This window comes from Ovis canadensis, chromosome 5 (assembly GCF_042477335.2).
Source record: "Ovis canadensis isolate MfBH-ARS-UI-01 breed Bighorn chromosome 5, ARS-UI_OviCan_v2, whole genome shotgun sequence".
NCBI classification, from domain to species: domain Eukaryota; kingdom Metazoa; phylum Chordata; class Mammalia; order Artiodactyla; family Bovidae; genus Ovis; species Ovis canadensis.
The window spans coordinates 39,272,276-39,286,809 of NC_091249.1; the positions used below are offsets into that span (position 1 = coordinate 39,272,276).

General features: G+C 43.6%; 1 protein-coding gene across 5 annotated transcripts in view; it reads right to left on the reverse strand.

The window, feature by feature from the left end:
• The window catches only part of MEGF10 (multiple EGF like domains 10), a 185,900-nt gene that overhangs the window by 16,695 nt on the left and 154,671 nt on the right, over nucleotides 1-14,534 (reverse strand). For all 5 annotated transcript variants that reach the window (XM_069591640.1, XM_069591638.1, XM_069591639.1 and 2 more), the window contains 6 exons: nucleotides 10,660-10,806; nucleotides 9,061-9,195; nucleotides 8,413-8,541; nucleotides 6,866-6,994; nucleotides 4,272-4,400; nucleotides 968-1,096 (listed from right to left, as the gene is read on the reverse strand). In XM_069591640.1, the coding sequence (XP_069447741.1) occupies nucleotides 968-1,096; nucleotides 4,272-4,400; nucleotides 6,866-6,994; nucleotides 8,413-8,541; nucleotides 9,061-9,195; nucleotides 10,660-10,806 (798 nt within the window). The remainder of the gene's footprint in view (nucleotides 1-967; nucleotides 1,097-4,271; nucleotides 4,401-6,865; nucleotides 6,995-8,412; nucleotides 8,542-9,060; nucleotides 9,196-10,659; nucleotides 10,807-14,534) is intronic.

Here is a 14,534-nt window from a genome sequence, read left to right on the forward strand (position 1 = left end):
AATAGTTTTATCTGCAGTAGCCCAAACTGGAAGCAGTCCAAATGTCCATTAACAGGTGAATGGATGGGTAAACAAATTATGGTATAACCACGCAATAGAATATTATTCAGCAACAGAAGGAATTGAAGTATGGAGATACACAACAACATGGTTCAATCTCAAAATAATTATGCTGAGTAAATAAAATCAGATGAAAAAGAGGAGAGTATGGTTCTACATATATGAAATTCTAAGAAATGCAAACTAATCTCAAATGACAGAAAGTAGATCACTTATCACCTGAGACCTAGAGGACAGCGGTGGTCGGGAACAGCATGAGGAAATTTTGGGGGGTGATGATATATTCATTATTTTTATTGTGGTGATAGTTTCATGGATGTATAGATATGTCAGATTTTATCAAGTGGTATTCTTTGTTTTTTACATATGTGTTGTATTGGGCTGGCAAAAAGTTCATTCAGGTTTCTCTGCACACTGTTATGAACCTTTTGCCCAACCCAATATATATATACACATATGTGTGTGTGTGTGTATACAAAGTATAATTATATATGTGTGTGTTGCTTTTTTACAGCTAATTATATCTCAATAGGGCTTCCCTTGTAGCTCAGACGGTAAAGAATTTGCCTGCAGTACAGGAGACCCGGGTTTGATCCCTGGGTCGGGAAGATCCCCTGGAGAAGGAAATGGCAACCCAGTCCAGTATCCTTGCCTGGAAAATCTCATGGACAGAGGAACCTGGTGGATTGCAGTCCATGGGCTTGCAAAGAGTTGGGCACGACTGAGCGACTAACACATATCTCAATAAAGCTGAAAAAATTGAAGGCACAGTGGAAAAGTCATGAGCTTTGGAAATCCTAATATGTTCTACTGCAGATATTAACATAGGTAACCTCGGGCAAACCACTCAGCTTCTTTGAGCTGCAGTGTCTCCACCTGAGTAATCATCTGTGACTAGCATCCTTACCTTGATCACATCGTGCCCCCTTCCATCCTGGGCTGCAATAACAGGTTCCGGTGATGTGGTCACAGGTAGAGTTGTTCAGACAGTCACATATCTGGCGGCAGCCATAGCCATACGTCCCTGCAGGGCACTCTGAGAAGGAGATGAGAGTCCAATGTAGCTCTCCAGCCTTGGGAACCTGGGGTAAGGGTCTCACTGTATGATCTGGTGTGCCTGGAGGCCAGCCCTTTCAGGAGACCCCTGTCTAGGAGACCTGAACCATCCAGGGTGGCCTACAGCTGGCTGGCAGTCCCTGAGTCACGCTGGGACTCTAGAGGCCAGGTGGCAACGGATTGGAGACTGACTCTCATCACAACTCTTGTCTCTTTCAGAGTCTACATGCCTTCCTCCTCGATGGAGGTCTGTAGAGAGTCTGAGGAATCCCAATAGAACTGATGAAGATCATCATTAAGGGCAATCTGAGATGACGCCACCAGGCAAAACTATGGGATAAAAGGGGACCACACTGAAAAATATAAACTGGAGATGCTTCCTTGGGAAGACGCATATTTGACTGTAAGCTTTAAGATCTGCCTGAAGGCATATTCTGCCTTGGATTAGCTGGGAGCTGGGAAGGAGGGAGAGGGCAAGTTTGTTAATGTTCTAGGTAAGAACTTCATTCACCATGTGTGTGCTTGGTTACTCAGTCACGTCTGACTTTCTGGTACCCCATGGGCTCCTGTGTCCATGGGGATTCTCCAGGCAAGAATACTGGAGTGGGTTGCCAAACCCTCCTCCAAGGGAACCTTTCCAACCTAGGGATCCCACTGAGGTCTCCCACATTACAGGTGGATTCTTTACCGTCTGAGCCACCAGGGAAGCCCTCATTTACCACAGAAAGCCTCAAAATTTGGATTTGCAGGTTGAAGTCTGAGACACTAAAATAATGGGATTTTTATGATATAGTTGTGTAAGAGTTAGGCATGAATTTCAAAGAAAAGACTAGGCATGTTAAATGTAAAAATGATCGTGACAAAATACAGATGCTTTTTGTAAAATGAGCAGCAGGGGGCGATGCACAATTACGATCAGAGTTCTCTGCCACACACAGGGTTTCTGTTTACATAGGAGCATTAGGAGAAGTCTCCAAAAATCTGGACGTTTTAATCTGATGTTCAGAGTAATCATGGAAGTACTTTAAGATGTGCTTATTTAATAAGACTATAAATAGTCTAGCACTTAAGTGAAAGTCAGTTTAAAGCCTATTCTGGCTTCCAGGTATATATACATGTGCATACATGTTTGGGGGGCTTCCCTGATAGCTCAGTTGGTAAAGAACCCACCTGCAATGCAGAAGACCCCAGTTCAATTCTTGGGTTGGGAAGATCCGCTGGAGAAGGAATAGGCTACCCACTCCAGTATTCTTGGGCTTCCCGTGTGGCTCAGCTGGTAAAGAATTCACCTGCAATGCAGGAGACCTGGGTTCAATCCCTGAGTTGGGACGATCCCCTGGAGAAGGGAAAGGCTACCCATTCTAGTATCCTGGCCTAGAGAATTCCATGGGGTCGCAAAGAGTTGGACACGACTGAGCGACTCTCACTCACTTACTTATAAATGTTTACACATGTACATACATAATTATATTGCATACACAAAGTGGTGTGCAGGCAACTGTGCAACTAAGTACCTGTTTCATGGTTAAATGAACCATCAGTGCAAAACTCAAATGGGGCCATCTTTGTCCAGGCTAACTCCTGAATATCACTCTTGGTATTTACTAGATGCAAGGATATGCAAATATATTCTAGAGTTTAGGGTTTGGGCTTCCTAACTGGCTCCAGTGGTAAAGAACCTGCTTGCCACTGCCAGAGACAGAGATGCGTGCTCGATCCCTGGGTCAGGAAGATCCCCTGGAGAAGGAAATGGCAACCCACTCCAGTATTCTTGCCTTGAGAATCCCATGGGCAGAGGAGCCTGACAGACTACAGCTCATAGGGTTGTAAAGAGTCAGACACCACTACAGCAACTTAGTACAAGCATGATTCTAGAGTTTAGCAAATAAGATTGAGACAACCTGGCTGTCCAGTGGTGATATGAGGATCTGGGGAGGGAGCCTGATGGAGGGAGCATGACGCTTTATTGCCAAAGCCCTGCCGACCTTTCCAGGCAACAATGCCCCTACAGCCATGTAATCTTTGGTACGTCTTTCTCATGAGTACACCCTCTGTAAGCAGGAAGTGTCCTGCACCTTTCCTGCCATTTATGATAAGAAGAGTGAGCCTCTATAAGCTCTAAGACCTGATTTATTCAGTGTGAACACTGAATGAAAGTCACAGAGAAAGGAATAATAAACTACCCTGAAACACGAAGTCTAAGGCTAATGTTCTTACAGCCCTGGGAGCAGCTGCATGGCTGGTAGGATAGAAATGGAAACATAAGGATGGGGAATTCCTACAGAGCATACTCTCCCTGAGTGGGATTTTTTACAACAAGAACAGAAAAATGAAGGCAATATATTGTCTAGAGGGTTGTTAAGATTAAGATGAGGAGTAGTTAGTGGAAACAGTATAAAAATACTATTTAGAGAAAGTTGTCAAAAGTGTAGCCATGTTTGCACAGACTCACCCCCGCCCCTATGGTGGATCTGGCTCTGGGTTCCCAGCCCCTCTGAATGCACACTCCTCTGGGTTCCTGTGAGCTTCTTTGGTGGCTCAGATGGTAAAGAATCTGCCTGCTAATGCGGGAGACCCAGGTTCGATCCCTGTGTCAGGAAGATCCCCTGGAGGAGGGCATGGCAGCCCACTCCGATATTCTTGCCTGAAGAATTCCACGGACAGAGGAGCCTGGTGGGCTACACCCATGGGGTCACAAAAAGGACACGACTGAATAACTAACACACACACCTGGGTGCCCAACCCCCCTGAATGCACATTCCTCCATCGTGAGATCAGGTTCTGCCTCTGCCATGAAGAAAACTTGACTGGCTCTTTTAAAGCTCTGAGCAGCCATGTTCCAAAACCAAGAAGGGGAGGAAGAGAGAGCCAGCATGAACAGATGGAAAATTTGAATACTGTCTTCACCCTCGTAACCACACCCCCTCCACCCAGATCGCTGATCAGTTCCTCAGAAGAATTCTGAGGACAAAGACAGCCAGCAAGAATCCCAAGGCGGCCGGGTCTCTGGGAGGGGAAGTCAACTGTGCTGGGAAGTGACCAACCATCAGCGCAAGCACCCTCAGAGCTGTGGGTCCTGCCCTCACATCGCCAGCTATGTAGGAACAGACTCCAGGGAAAGGCAGCACCCAGAGAGGCTACGCTCTCACACTCACTCTGCTGGCAGTGCTTCCCCATGAAGCCGGTGCGGCAGGTACACTGCCCGGAGATGTGGTCGCAGTCGGCTCCGTTTTGACACTGGCATACCAACGCACAGTCCTTTCCATAGAAGCCCAGGGGACATCCTGTGCGAGAAGGAAGGACAGCAGAGTCAAGAGGCCATTGGGGAGGAACTCAACTCTGCCTCCAATGTGTTTGAATCTGAAGGATGCTGAGCCAGCAGAGAGAGAATAAAGATAGTAATGCAATCAGAGCTTCTCACAACAGCTTTTGTGGAGCTCTTTGGAGGAAGCTTCCTGAGCAGAAGGCAGAACAGTTCCATGCCTGGGGCAGTTTAACCATCGCTTGTATCCCAGGAGGCAGGCTGCTGTCTTCTTCTTCTTTTTTTTATTTTTTAAAAATCATTTACTTTGTATTGGGGTATAGCCGGTTACCAGTATTGCGAGTTTCAGGTGAACAGCAAAGGGACCCAGTCATACACATCTACATATCTACTCTCCCTCAAACTCCCCTCCCATCCAGGCTGGCACATAACCTTGGGCAGATTTCCATGTGCTATACAGCAGGTCCTTGTTGGTTATCCATTTTAAATATAGCAGTGTGTACATGTCCATTCCAAACTCCCTAACTAACCATCCCTTCCCGTCAGCAACCGTAAGTTCTTTCTCTAAGTCTTTGAGTCACTTTCCGTTTTGTAAGGTAAGTTCATTTGTATTATTTCTTTTCAGGTAACACATAAAAGGTTTGGCGTCTTCTAAAAAAAAGCATCCCATTAACCCCAAGGATATCTGGGGACATTTCTTTTAGTTTTTGTTTTTTCACTCAACTATTAGAATCTTGGATTCAAATTCCATGAATTGAACTAAAGTACTTTATGCTAAAATTGCCTACATGCTTCTACTTACAATACAGAATGTCTCCAAGGCTGCTACTAGGCCTGTCTTCTGTATCTGTTACTAATTTAGATAATAGCATCTTCTTCCACAAAGATGTATAGTAGAATTCTGAACTTAACAACAACAACTGTACTTCATAGGTGCATTGTTTAAAAAAAAACAAAGCAATGAGCCTTCTTGCTGCTGCACAACGTCAAGACAAAGACCACTGGGCTGGGGACATGCACAAGCCTGCTGGCTTTCTGGGCCACAGTAGCCCTGCAGGAGAGCTCAGGGCTCTCCTCCATCATGAAAGCGTCAACGCAGGCTGTTTCCAAGCATCACATGCGCTTTTTCTTACAGTGGTTTTAATGAAGGTTCATGTTTCAAGAAACAGAGGCAGAGTCAGGATGCCAGCAAGCGACATCATTGCTACATATCTGTTTAGCACCTACCCTGTGCCAGATTCTTTTCCTACATCTTCTCATGAAATCTTTACAGTAGCCCAGAAACACAGGGATATTCTCCCTCTACAGAAGGGAATCGTGTCCATGTGACACAGCCAGCAAGTGGCAGGATGGCAGGGCCACGATACAAACACAGGGAGGTCTGGCTCCAGACCCCATGTGCCTCCCACTGAGCTCTGCTACTTTTACTTTAAAAGGCCCTCTGATTGAAGCAGGTCCCAATTTTAGAATTACACACAGTGAGTTTTAAGTACTTTTCCCTGAAGAGCTGAAAAACTTTCTATATATACAATCTTGGCAGAATATGCTTGAGACACCATCACAGCTCAACGTCTATATCTCCTTCTAGAAACTTCCCAAAGACATGTTCAATGTATTCTCTAATTAGTATTAAATAAGAATTGCTTAACTTCTGACCCATCTTTCTTCCTTAGCTCATTTTTGTTATTTGAAATTTTATATTATTATCAATGATCACCATAATGCATGCTCTCTTGTCTTGCCTCCTTTATTGCATTGCAGACAAAAGGGCAGAGATCACTATTTTTTTTTCCCCCACAGCGCTGAGCTGTGAATTCCTTTGTACATTATACCCTATAATGCTAAAAGTCTCCTAGAAGAAGACAGGGTGAGGACATTATGGGATATAAAATGGAAGAAAGAATGAGTGGTTCTTGAAGCATGATCCCTGACTGATATCAGCCCCTGGAAGGGTGTTCGCAGTGTGAATTCTCAGGTCCCACCCAGACCAACTGAATCAGGCACTCTGGGAGCAGGGCCAGCTGTCGTGCTAGGCCAGTCCGCCGGCTGACTCTGAAGCTCACTAAAATTCTAGAACCTCTGAGTCAGTCTTCTCCCAGAGCACACATTAGGTCAGGCAGTGAGGCTTGCTATCTTCACTGCATTTCTAGTAACTGTCACTTATCTTAATCTTTGTGCTCCTAGAACAACTGAGCCGTATAAATAGGGCCTGGTGAAAGCAGAGAAGAGAAAGACGCTGCACGCTGTCACTTACAGCACTGTTCCGCCTCAGTGTCCTGATATGACACGGGGACAGCAAGCCTGGAACGTGGCAGCTCTTAACCGCCCAGAGGAATTCAGACATCTAGAGGTCACTAGGTGAAGAAGCCCTCCAATACCAGGAACCCTGATGAGCTCAGCTCATCCATGTGCAGGGTAGGGCCATGTCCCCAGGAGTCCCCCCCACCCCCCTGACTTTTGGTGAGCCTCGGAAGGCGTGCCGCTTACTCTGAGTGCAGTAGAGCCCCGTCCAGCCTGGGGTGCATTTGCATTCCCCGTCGTAGGCGCTGCAGAAAGCCCCGTTGTGGCAGTTGCACGTGTGGATGCAGTTCGGGCCCCAGTGTGCCGGGGGACAAGCTGAAAGCACAGCACAGCGTGGAGAGCTCAGTGTGAGTCCCTAGGCCAGCGCCCCACAGAGAGGATCCCACCCGCCTGGCACAGCCCCTTCAGTGGACGGGTCAGCAGCGAGCATCAGGACTGAGAACGACCGTGCTCCACACAGGGCTCAAACCCAGATGGCGATGCTGACGCCAACAGTGGCCATCATTATGATGTGATATTCATTCACATGCTGCAGACCGAGGTGGGCAGAGCAAACATCACCCCAAATTTACAGAGTTAGTTACTTAACAAACCCACACTAAGCACCTAGATATGCCCAGCACTGTGCTAGGTCCAGGGGAGATGGCAGATAACAAGGCAAGGTCCACAGCACCCTCTGAAAGCTTATATTTTTGTAGGGGAGGCAGGCAAACCAATCAGCCAGCCACCCAGCCAGCTAGTCACCCAGCCAGTCAGCCAAAAACATAAGGGCAATAAGGACTATAAGAAAAAATAAAATAGGGAAATGGGGACAAGACTGATGGGAGCTATTCCTCTATGGTAGGTATCTCTGGGGAGAGGACATTTGAGTAGAGATTAGACAGGCAAAATGGTGTGACTTGAGATAAGTACTCAAGGTCACATAATTCTTGTCTGTGATCTCTAAACCTGCGCTTGTCACTCCACTCTACAGTTGTCCCTCGAGGCTTGTTTTAAACATGAAGGCTCCTATTTTCATGTGAGAACAGATTTACTATAAAAACTCTTAACTGGAAGAAGCAGAACATAATCAAACTAAATTATTAGGGGCCATCGCCTATCAAAGAGCAATGAGAACCTCAGATAAAGTAAGATTATGGGGTAAAATGATTTGCTTTATATTCATACCAGTGCTTTAAGAACATAACTACTTAAAAGAAGGAACACTTACAATTTCTATATGGTTACCCAGTAGGGAACATGGACCCCAAAAGATAATAAATAAATGTGAAGTAATTTAAAAAAAGAAAAAAATTTCTCCCATAATCGTGTGTACCGTTTTTGCCCAAGAGCAAAGGGAAAACAATATGATATTTGAAGTCTGGAATGAAGCTTTGAATGGCTTCTGAGTACAAGACCCTCATTTTGCAAAGGAAAATCATTTTAGTGAATAAGCAAAGTGCTACCTGTTTAGGTTCTTTCCAAGGCATGAGTTAGATTTAAATACAGTAAGCAGCCTCCAATTAAAATAAATAAATTTATTTAAAAAATAAAATAATGCATAAAAAGATTTAAATACAGGATCATTGCATTGAACTCTTAATAAGGGGGGAAAGCTACTTAAAATTAAAAAAAAATCTTCTAAGTATTCGTATATTATTTCTTGATTATTTAAATACTCATATTTTGATTCTAAAGAAACTGAAAACAAATGGAAATACATGGCTGACCAGTTGTTCCCAAACAAGACTTACGTTGAGAGCAGTCACTGCCGATCCACCCTGGGTAACACTGACAAGATCGGTCAATGGGGTTACAGGTTCCATTGTTGGTACAGGTACAAATTCCTGCACAGTTTTTCCCAAATCTGCCGCTGGGACACACTGTGAATAAATTATAGGTCAGAAACTCATAATTACATCTCATCTCACAGAAACCTAGACTCTTAGGATAGGAAACAACTTTAAAGGCCATCAACCCAGTTGTCCCTCTGGTAAGGTGCTTTCACTCAAGAGCATCCCTCATCCTAAATGGACTCATTTTTGCAAACATCTGAAGCCAAAGACCCTCATCAAGGCATCACAAACCAGGAGACATCACCACACTTTTAGAAATCTCCACTGGCTTCCCGCTCAGGGAATCAAAATCCTTCCTCATATTGATTTTTCATGGAAGGCTGTTTCCAATTAAAACTGAAGAGTAGCACAGCTCAAAGAATAAAGAGATTGTGCTGGACTGGCAAGCCAGCTTTCCCAAAGCTCAAAGCCATATTTACAGAAGCTGCAGACACAGCATACCAGGAGCCGCCGCTAGCTGCAAACGAGCCCTTTGGGAAGCCTGAGGACAGACTGCATGGGGTGTGCTCACCACCACATATTTCTGCCAAAGTCTGTGCACCCTACCTTCATTGCAGAGGGCACCTGTGAAGCCAGGCAAGCAGTCACACAGGCCTGTGATGTGGTGGCAGGGCCCACTGCTGTGCACACACTGCGGGCACGTCTGGCTGCAGCGATGCCCATAAAAACCAGGGGAGCAGACTGAAAACAGAAAGGAAATAGTTATCTTCCCTGAGACATGTTTCTCCCGTATTCCACATAAGGATCTGGTTCAAGTTTGGGATAAAAAAAATTATTTTTAGTGATACTGAGAATTTTCCAAGTATAAATCAACGACAAACGGAATAAGGGCAGTTTTTAAGAATGAAAAGAAGCTGCTACTGCTGCTGCTGCTAAGTCGCTTCAGTCGTGTCTGACTCTGTGCGACCCCATAGACGGCAGCCCATCAGGCTCTCCCATCCCTGATGTTCTTGCCTGGAGAGGCAAGAACACTGGAGTGGGTTGCCATTTCCTTCTGCAATGCAAGAAAGTGAAAAGTGAAGGTGAAATCGCTCAGTCATGTCCGACTCTTCGCGACCCCATGGACTGCAGCCTACCAGGCTCCTCCGCCCGTGGGATTTTCCAGGCAAGAGTACTGGAGTGGGGTGCCATCGCCTTCTCCGTGAAAAGAAGCTAGCAAACTCTGAATTGCTTGAGGGCAATCAAATGTCTTAGTTCTCTTTATTTTCCCATTTATGGCCCCAATTAGCTTGAAGCTTGGCATAGAGCAAGGGCCTAGAGAATTTTCATTGAGCAAATAAATGAGAGAAAGAAAATTCTAAATACTAACAAGGCCCAAATAAACACTCACATGTTAATCTTTTATTCCTTAAGAGTCATTACTGGCAATAAATAGATCTACAGTCAGAATTAAAAGATTGTTCCTCCTCAAAATGGTTCAGGTTAATGATTGTGATTGAAAAGTGAAAAAGCAAAATGCTTCATAATTAGGTTCTTCACAAAACATTATTTGGATTTAAGTATAGAAAGACAGCATAGAACTCTTAGTACAAAAACTAATAATTAAAAAATAGAATAATGTATCTTATAAGTAGTCATATATTAATTTTTTATTACATTTACTAAAAGACTTAGGGAAATCTTATGGATTCATACTCTCTAACTCGAAAATTCTATTGACCCATGTCATCAGTCCCCATTTTTAACTCTGCAATCCTTTTTCCCCGAGAGCACTGGCTTTCAGACTATGAGCAGGATGTATAATTTGCCGCTAGGTTTGGCTGATGTTGACTTCTGGTAATTGAGGTAAGGCCAATGCCAAAATGGCTGAATAAAATAGTTACAGGTCAATGGATTTCTGGAACACCATTTGCAAGGTTTAAGGCAGGATCAAGAAACCGACAATGGTGCCAATGAGGCAATGAAATCATTACTGAGAAGAAATGGCTAGAGCCCCATCTGTTAGCTTAGTCCTGCAGGATGGAAAAAATGAAGCCTTTGGGGCAGGGCTATGGAGCAAGGACAGCTCTGTAAAGGACAGGATGACCTACGCCACTCCTCTGCCCTCGACTGCAACAGATCATCTCTATGAACTGAGAGATAATAATTTTGTACACAGTGATCTGAGAAGGGAAGACGGGAAGTGGCGGCTAACGAGACACTTACTTCTCTGACAAGTGGTGCCTCGGAACCCTGGCGCACACTCACAGATGCCGTCATCGGGGGAGCAGGAAGCCCCGTTTTTACAGTAGCAGGGAAGGGAGCAGTTGGGGCCCCAGCGCCCCTCAGCACACACGCTGTCACAGTGGACTCCTGAAATGAGGCACACGGGAAGGCTGAGTGAGACGCCGTGAGGGTGGGCGCCTCGGACACTAAGTCAGAGACCAGGACCCAGGTCACCATATCAAACCTGAGTTATCATGGGCAGCAGTGAGCAGGGATGATCCAAAACTTAAAATCCACGTATACACAGCAGTTCATCATCATATACTGTATCATATATCATAACATTAAAATAATCCCAGGACTATTCTCTATAGCATCATGAAGGAGAAGGAATAAAACATCTTTGTTATACTGATTTTTCTTTCTTAGGAGGAGAAAGCAAAGAAGCCCAAGGGCTCTGTCTATTGAAGGCAAAATTTATCAAAAATACTATATGATTTAGCCATCAGTGCCTTCCTCCCTTCCCCATTCTTTATTTTTTATAGAAAAGTAGGCAAAGCATAGAAAGATAAAGTAAGAAAAAGGTGGTTAAATAATCTCACATAAAGAAAATCTTCCCCTGGAGCAAACAAACAAAATTTTTAAATATTTTGAAAATACATTATGCAAGACAGAAAGATATACTAATCTGTGCCACCAAAGTCCTCTTTAAACATTTAATCCAGCACAGGCAGGATATCACAAATGATCTTACTCATAGCTGTTATCTAAGTGATTGATTATTGAGAACCCATAAGCAGGTATTTAACTCTTAGTCTGGAAACAGAGAAACTTTAGAGTCAGTCACCAGTGAACAAATACCTGAAAGAAACACAGAGAAAATCCAAAGTTGCAAAAAATAAAACCAGGTTTTATTTCAGATAAATGGAAGTCTCCTTTGTAAATTCGTATTCGAAATACCATAGGGGCCTCTTTCTTGTAAGTCACAGTACTTCACAACTCAAAGAAATGCTCTCTGTATTGAGAGGCAATGAGTTCTAATTAGGAGGGAACCAGCGACTGCTGGCCTCCGACCAAGGGAAAACATGGTAAGCAGCAGCCCACTCCCACTCTGACGTTTCCAGAATGAGAATTCTGCTTGCACTAAGGAGGCTGACAAGTCCATGTTTTGTATTACAGTTTTTGCTCTTAAATTGATTAGGAGAAAAGTTACCATGGCCTGAACCTTAATACAGAAGCAGTTCCAAACCCTAACGTGAACACTGTTAATTGGTGGCCAGTCATTTCTACCGAAATAACTCTACTTTTCACTCTTCTTGGTTTTCTCCATCTGAAAGTCTTCCTCGTGGTAAAGGCCGTTAAGCAGGCATGAAAAAGCACAGGCCTCATTGTGTCTCGCTGGAATTGACAACAGACTGTTATTTCAGCCTGGACTGCTGGCTGAAGAAAGGCGAGCAGGCCTGTCAGAAGCCAACTGGGGTTTAAGTGTTCCCCATAGAATAAAATGCAGAATTCTGGTCTACTATGATTTTTTTCCCCTTGAGCTCACAAATATTTGATCTCTCTTGCAAATCTCTTTTGAAAAACTGAGATGGGACTGCAAATGCTCTATTCTCTAAGCACGCTAAAACAGTCCCAAAGTCTAAGCTAGTGTTCTGACTCACAATTACTAGGCAGACGCAGCAAATGGACTAAGGACAAAACCACTTAGAAACAGGCTGCAAATCTAAAGTTTGTTTTGCAAACTTGAAAGAAGTACCCACAAAGGTAACCTGTTTCTTTCTCTAATTCAAGTTCAGGTTCCGATCATGAGCCAGGACTCCTGTATTAGAGCAGGTAAAATGAGACACTTATCTCATAGAGACCCAGACAACCCTGGCCATTTTGGTCTGGAGTTACCTAGGCAAATCCCACTTAGGATTTTAGAGAAGTGGAAGCTGAGTGAATATTTGGATAATCTGAAAATCACCCTGAAAATTAATCCTGAGTTTTGACACTGTTTTTTGGGGGTAGGAGTTTGAGGGAGGTAGAGATACAGCCATTTACATGGTTTAGTTTATCAGCTACTTAGCAGATTTTTACATGACATTTCATAAAATGCAGTTAAAATGGAACAGAATACACTCTACATCAAAAAGTATATGCTGCTTTTCCACATTAGAGATTATCATGATTTACATATTAATTAGCACATTCTCAATTAGAGCATGTTCAGAAAAATAACTCCAGGGCAGATTGGCAAATCAGAATAAAGGGATCCTTTTTTTATACCTATTTCCTCCTCCGTAATAAGTTTGTCCAGCTGGTTAGCATAACAATCAGTTAAAATCAACTTTATCAAGGTAATTTTCATAGATGTAACAAGGCCCCTGATATAGCAAGGAGATCCATAGCAAAGATAAGCTTTTTTTCTCATAATTTACCCATCATTTCATTTCTGAAGAATCAGGTAATTCTAGAGATCACCTATCAAGACTTCTTTCTCTAATCACGTGAGTATATTTCAACAGAATCAAGCTCACATTTAAATAATTTATTTTAGGGCCGCAAAGAAGTCTTTTTTTGGCAAGTAAATTTTAACAATTCTATTACCAACTCCCCCCAAAAATTCAATTCCTTTTCTTTTTCTCTATCACTAGTAACAGTCAGTCATCATTTTGCAGATATTAATGCCAAGTCTATTTGGAGACAAACATAAGGCATGTCTCAGTCAGGTGGCAACTTCAGGAAAAAGGCATGAAGCTGTCTTTTCCCCTCTTGCTTCACCTTTTTCTCCTGTTGCTATGCATCCCTTTCAGACCTCTGTGCCCTTCTGTCATCTTTTGCTTCATCTTATAGTCAGAAAGGGATAAGATAAATTTATTATTACTGAGGGGTTATCACCTTTAGAAAATTAGTATTTTAGAAAGCATACCTGTTAGAAGCCCAAGAAATAAATCACTGTGAACTTTAAATCTGAAAGGCTAACTGAAATTCAGGAAGTAGCCCTGGGATAAGTGCTTTTCTAGGTCACAGTTAGTGTATGGACAATGATGTGCCCTCCATATTAGGCTAACCCTAAAGTGAAACTTTCTCCAGGATAGGGAATTGTAAGTTTGCTTTAACTATTTTGTGGGGTAAGGTAGGCGGCTGGGTGTTGTGTGTGAGTGTCTGTTTTATGCCTTACTTATTTCCACTGATTTCATCTTACTCTTTGCCAACCTTGCTGGAGTCCTATAAGACACCTTTTTGTTTCCTTGTTTCAAAGACAGAAAAGAGAATTCAGCTCAATAAAGATTGAAGAGGTCTAGACACTGCTGGCTTGCTAATGACAGGTTCTCTAAGAAAGACCTCCAACTCTAGAGTGAGAATGGCCCCAGGAGAGACATATCCAATCCTGTCTGGAGATCATGATCAGGGAAGGAAGTAGCTTGTGAAGGTGGAGGAGGGTCCCAGGCTAATAGCATGGTGGTGCAAGGCTCAGGCCCTGAGAAGTATGTGTCTATCCTTCAGGAGTCAAAAGTGTTGGCGACAGCTGAAACTGGTGCTGGGAAAAGCAAGAAAGACAGTGAGGCAGCCAAGCAGTGGTCACAAAAGGAGGAGTCAAGGATGCCATTCTACGGAGTATGAGATTCCTCCTGAGTTAACAGTGAAAAAAATGGCAAGGTCTTGAACTAAATCAATGGCACCTGAGGGAGATGAATTCCAGAGAAGTACAGAAGAGAATGCAGAGGAAAGACCACTCTCCAGTCCATACTCCATCCAGGGTAATATGAGAATTCTCACAGCCCCATGAGAGGTGGTGCCTACTATTGTCACTGCGGTGCCCAGTACATGAAGGATGCTAAATAAATGTCTTTTGAATGAGTCAATAAGCACAGCTCCTCTTTCCAACA